A 6328-nucleotide genomic window follows, 5' to 3' on the forward strand; every position below is an offset into this window, starting at 1 on the left:
TTGTGTCATGACGGATTTGTTTTGCTCCACATCCCAAGACAGAAAACAAAGCAGCTTGCTGTGGTTTGCTCTCCGGTGTTGGAACACAACCAAACGTTCAGTTCCATTGTCGATGGGGACAAAATGGAAGCGTTTTTCTCCAAAACTGTAGACCTGCACAAGGCTCCGATGGGCTACAGGACTATAGGCGAGCAGCTTGGGGAGAAGGCAACAACTGTGGGCACAATTATTAGAAAAAGGTAGAAACATCATGGTCATCTCATGAAAGGCATTTTAACCCCTTAAAAACCGGGCCTATTTTCATTTTTGCTTTTTGGGTTTTTCCTCTCCACGTTCCAATAGCCATAACATTTTATTTTTCCATTCACATAGCCATATGAGGGATTATTTTTTGCAGGACGAGATAAAAAAAATGTAATGCCACTATTCCATTTACGGTACCCATTTCTTTGTGGGGTAAAATAAAAAATAAAAAATATGATTGCTGTAATACCAAACTTGTATAGTTTTTAATTTTAATTACTTAAAAAATATATATTTAATTTAAAATTTTCTTTCCATTGCCATATTTTGACAGCCATAACTTTTCATATTTCGGTCTACAAATCTCTATGAGGGCTTGTTTTTTTGTGTAATGAAGTTTTTACTGGTACTATTTTTGTTGTATGTACGAATTTTTTATCAGTGTTATTCAATTTTTAGGTGGGACAAGATAACTCAAAAATGGCAAATCACGTTACAGCGTTCACTGCACAGGAATTTAAATTTTTATTTTACATTTTAATAGTTCAAACATTTTCGGGCGCGGCGTTACCCAATACCCAAAGTTTGTTCATTTTATTTTATTTTTTATATATTTTTATATGTAAAATTGGGAAAGGGGGTGATTTTAAACTTTTAATGGTGTTTTATTAATAATTATTATTATTATATATTTTTTTCTTTTTAACTTTTTTTTTGATTAGCCCCCTTAGGGGGCTAGAACCTGGGATCTTTTGATCAACTCTCCTATTCACCCAAATAGAGATCTACTAGGGTGAATAGGATTCTTACAGTGTCCATGTTGAGCTCTGCCTTGTGCATAGTTCAGCATGGAGATTGCCATGGCAACAGATTGGAGCCCCACAATTTTACTGCCGCATCCCTCTGCCTAAGGCCACTTTCACACTGGCGTTTTGGCTTTCCGTTTGTGAGATCCGTTCAGTTTTGCCCTAATGCATTCTGAATGGAGAAGGATCCGCTCAGAATGCATCAGTTTGCCTCCGTTCTGTCTCCATTCAGCTTTGGAGGCGGACAAAAAAAGTCTGAAGAAACTGAGCCAAACATTGGGGACGGATTCGTTTTAAGTGATTGTAAGTCATTGGGGACGGATCCGTTTTCTCTGACACAATCTGGCACAATAAGAAACGGATCCTTCTCCCATTGACTTTCAATGGTGTTCAAGATGGAAGATGGATTCCTCTTGGCTATGTTAAAGATAATACAAACAGATCCGTTCTGAGCGGATGCATGCGTATTATCTGAACGGATCCATCCATGACGGATCCACACAAAACGCGAGTGTGAAGGTAGCCTAACTCCACAGGTGCCACGATCAGCGTTGATCACGGCACCTGAGGGGTTAAATGAAGGGGCCAGTGCAATCGCAGTCATTGCGGCCGTTTGCAGCTGTATGATACAGCCGGCACCCGCTGTGTATGGAACGGGCTCACTGCAGAGGCCGCTCCATACAAATGCGGGCACATAATGCGGTACTTGTATGGCGGTAAGGGGTTAACCTATTTTAACAGCTGTTAAAAACAGGCCCATTGATTTCAATAGGATCCATCTGGCTGTGAAAATAGACAAAAATAGGACATGTCCTATTTTTTGGCGCCCGGGATTCATTGGCTGCTAATAATCGGGTGAATAGCCCCATAGACTGCAATGGTTGTGAAACAGCCGCCTGCATGTCGTCTAACTGTGTAGATCGTTTGCTTTAGTTCTCCTGTAAAGTCACATGACTGACGGCAGATCGGAGATAAACCGCCGTCTGACCAACCAAATCCAGAAGAATTTTGAGAGATCTGATATCGCGGTGTACAAGAACGAGGAAAACGTGAAATAACTAAAAATCACAAAATAGAGAAACTGTAAAGAAGAATTTACAAACTTTCTCCACTTTATATTTAGATTTTATGAGCGACATTTTGTTAAAATCTGAAATGTTCCTGTTTTCACAGCTTCAGACACTTCATGATCTGACGCGTCCGCTAATGCCGCTAAAGCCTAATGGTGAGTGATTGTGTCTGATGTAAGTGACTCCGCCATGTAATGAGATCTGGGAACAAAGATTAGGAGAAACCTACTGGGATGAATGTGTCCGGTGAATGCCTCCCGTTCACTTTCCATCTTCCTGTGTAATAGACTGATGGAAACCAGCGTTGATCAAAATTTGTGTAGCTCCTTGAAATAGAAGAACGTGACAATGCGGCCCCCAGACCAGAAAAGGTTGTGCCCCCCGATCTACAGGATCAGTAATCTGCCCCTACGTTCTGCACTGTATATAGGAGCGAAGTTTGAGTTTCCAGTGAGAGACATCTTAGGGCCTCGTTATAAATTAGGCGCATCCTGCTGCACGCCGTTTGCCTAAACAAAAATCTACGGCATCGCTGACTTTTCTTAAAAAATGTTGCATACACGTGTTTGTGACTTTTTAGCGCCACTTTTTTTCCTGACGCAGGGAGATGATAAATCCCCCCAATGTCTCTATGACCCGCGCTCCGAGGCATCTTGTCTTAATGTTGGTTCTCACTTTCTCGTGTAGTAAACCTCATGCAGTGACGCGTATATATTCTGGTCTCCTCGGCCATTGTTAGGATATTACTGGATCGGTGTAATGACTTCTAATGAGAACATTTCCTGCTTTTTGTCTTTACAGATCCAGACGGGCGGCCATGAGCTTTCCTGGGAAAAGGGATATGCAGATTAGATTGACAACTCTTTAATAAGAACTGTGCGCTGTTAACCTAAAGCCCCCCATTAACAGGGTCTTGTCTAGGGGAGTTGTTCTAAAAGATACTGACTTAGACCGTACACACGAGCGAGTTGAATGCAATAAACTTGCAGCATGTGTCATAACGCTGTCAGTGGAATGTAACAGATTTCAGACCCCATACAAGAGCGCCCCCCACTGTCAGCTCTGCACTGATTAGTCACCTCACATTCACAGTACAGTGACACATCGCTGTTTGCTTCATATGATCCCCGCGTGAAGAGGATGAGTGGGGGTCGGGTACTTAGTGATGCCGGTAGACTGGATCCATCCACTGTGTAAGAATGATTTTGTAAAAATATTTTTGGGGGATCAGAAAGTGAATTTGATGCCAGTGAGCGATTAGGTTGCGATCATAGTGATTAGATATTGACAGCAAGTACGTGGGAATGTTACTGAATTTTTGTACTGAGATATGTCCACTGATTAGTTGTACTCAGTCATACACCAGGATTGTGTGTCTCCTATGGAGGAACAAGCTCAGGTTGTGCAGGAGATGAGCAGTTTGGTGATAGAACGTGAGCCATGTGCAAGAGTGGAGACAAGCTTCTATGAACACAAGTGGTGACTACCGGGCAACTTCACATTGTTAATCCTGTAGTTGTCACATCCACAGTGTTTCATCGTCATCTCATAGATGGATGCAGAGAAATCGCCCAAGTAGCTGCAGTGTTAGGCTAATTTCACACTGCCAGCATGGTTCCGGCAGAGACCAGCCTTCCAGAGCTCTCTGGATCATTACTGGGTGTTAGCAGAAGGCCCACCGGCCCCATTGACCATAATGGGGTCCAGTGGAGATCCAGCTGCTACCTGTCAAACATGTTGGGATTCGGCCAGACAAATACCACTGAACGCAGCGTTATTTGTCAGTTTGAATCCCGGCACATTTGCAGGGTAGTGGCTGGATCTCTGTCAGACATTCTGGTAACACCCGGCAGTGCTGGATCCAGAGAGCTCCGTCAGGCTGGTCCTTGCTGGCAGTGTGAAACTAGCCTTAGAAAATGGTTGTCAGATAGAAGCAGCAATTGTGACTAATGGAAGTCAAGGGCTTATATCCCATGTTATTCCGGTATATGGATAAATGCAGTCAGCAGGTACCAGACACATTGTGAATGTCCATGTTGTGAAGCTCTTGGGCTCTAAGCTGGATGTAATGCAGTCAGCACTAAGAAAGATGACATCGCACCGCTACATAGTATTCCAGTCATGAGAGGAAAGAGGCTAAATCATGAAGAAACGTATCATCCTCTCATCTTCTGCCGCTAGAGAGAATAATTATCGCTGTGTAAATAAACTGGATGAGAATGTAAAGGTTCCTTTACACCGGCCAGGAGGTAAGAGCCTGCTCGTTAGTGAAGGCGACCGCTGCATTTACATACAGCGGTCTCCACAGTATGGGGAGAAGCAATCACTAACGCCATCACTCGTCCGCATACAGACTCTCTAGCCAGCAGCAGAGGCGGTTTACACAGCGCGATCTGCTGCCGGCAAACAATGATATAGGTGTCTGCACAAACGATCCAATTACCCGATGAACGATCATTTTCCTGTGAACGCTCATTAGCGATTATCTGGCGCTTAAAGAGTCTCTGGTGGGGGGGGGGATAAATCTTACAGTATTTCCTGATTACTGATGTGATGATGATTTATCAATAAAGTCCATTTACACCAACATCACCATTGTCGCAGTTGTGATTATTACAACAGATAGCTGTCAATCACTAATGAGACCGCCCACATGGCTCCTGAGCTCAGAAAGAGCGGAGATTCTAATGAATAAATTACAAGTTTTACAGAATCTTTTCCCTCAAAGCTGTATGTTAATCTGCTCAGCTCCTCCTGCTCTGGTCCAGGCTGCCTGCAGATTACACTGCATTTTCATGCTGAAAGGTTCTTATAAATGTCTTACTGAAGAAAGGAAAGGACTCCTTAATACTTAAAGTCCCCTGTATACGGTATGTGCCGGCAATTATCCATATCAAATCATTTGTCCCTGATAATGGCCCGATTGTGAGTGGAGTTGAGAGCAGCATTCACATGCAGCAATCATCTCTGCTGTATGCGGAAAAGCGATTGCTGTTGTGATTGCTTGTCCGCGCACTGACTCATTGTTTCTGGACACTCACTGCTTACAGCGACAATCTGCTGCCGAGAAACGAGGATTGTGGTGTCTGAATCAACTGCTTTCACCAGAGGAACAAGCGGTACCCGACACCTTTAAGCACATTCCTTGAAACGCTTTGGTGAAAGAGCACAATTATTAGTCCTAAAGCTGGGACCCACACTGATCACTAGAACAGGAACCCAGCGCAGCCGCACCATTCATTTCTATGGGAGTTCCAGAGATAGCTGTAATAGTGCATAAGTGGCGCACAAGAGGTGTAAGTGGGATTCATGGTCTCTGAATGAAGGTCATGGATGCCATGACTAGGCTTAAAGGGGTTTTACCATCTCAGACAATGGTGGCATAGTGCTAGGATATCCCCCAATTGTCTGATAGGTGCGGATCCCATCTCTGGGACCCGCACCTACAATGAGAACGGAGTGGGGAATTGAACGGAGGGCGCACTGCGCATGCACAGCTGCCCTCCATTCATTTCTATGGGGCCGCCAAAAATAGCCGAGCGCTGGCTTGTCTATTTCCGTCTGCCCCATAGAAATAAATGGGAGCAGGGGCCTCGCGTGCGCGGTGCGCTCCCATTAACTTCAATGGGAGCAGCGCTTGGTCGTGGACGGACCCTGGGAAATCCGGGGTCCTCCAGCCACAGCTCTCCCCGCTCTGTTCTCATTGCAGGTCCAAGAGGTGGGAACCGCACCTATCACACACTGTGGGGAAAACCTACCAATATGCCCCCATTGTCTGAGATGGTAAAATCCCTTTAAGCTTCTAGAAACTGGAGTTCGCAGACAGTTCAAGAGACTGTTTTAAAAATAAGTTAGTTGGGTGACTTAGGATTGGTTGGGCTGTGGTGGGAGGTGTTGTCCCTCTGCCAGGAGTATGCTATTGTCAGCGAGCCTGGTCAGTTGGTGCTTGACCAAAAAGAGACGACCCGCCATGTTAACAAATGTTTCCTATGTGTTCTGCATAAAGAAATAAAAAATGTACATTAGGTTATTATACCCCTGTTTTCTATACATTGAAATGTGTGCTCCTGTTCCTCATGTTCTGAACTGTACATCTGCATTGGCTTTCTGGAAGCAGGTGATTGTTCCTCACAACTTTGGTGGAAGTTCAAGGCCAGAATGGTTATTGTAATGGGGAGCTAGTCCTGGAGGTGGTACCCCACGTGGAGA

At 44.4% G+C, this 6328-nt stretch overlaps 1 protein-coding gene across 1 annotated transcript in view; it reads left to right on the plus strand.

Moving 5' to 3' along the window:
* LOC122946541 (class I histocompatibility antigen, F10 alpha chain-like) overlaps positions 1–4708 on the plus strand; it is a 55627-nt gene extending 50919 nt beyond the window's left edge. The window contains exons 7-8 of the mRNA XM_044306248.1: positions 2223–2274; positions 2921–4708. Of these exons, the coding sequence (XP_044162183.1) occupies positions 2223–2239 (17 nt within the window). The 3' untranslated portion in view covers positions 2240–2274; positions 2921–4708. The remainder of the gene's footprint in view (positions 1–2222; positions 2275–2920) is intronic.
* Positions 4709–6328: the final 1620 nt, after the last annotated feature.

Source organism: Bufo gargarizans, chromosome 9, assembly GCF_014858855.1.
Source record: "Bufo gargarizans isolate SCDJY-AF-19 chromosome 9, ASM1485885v1, whole genome shotgun sequence".
Classification (NCBI taxonomy): domain Eukaryota; kingdom Metazoa; phylum Chordata; class Amphibia; order Anura; family Bufonidae; genus Bufo; species Bufo gargarizans.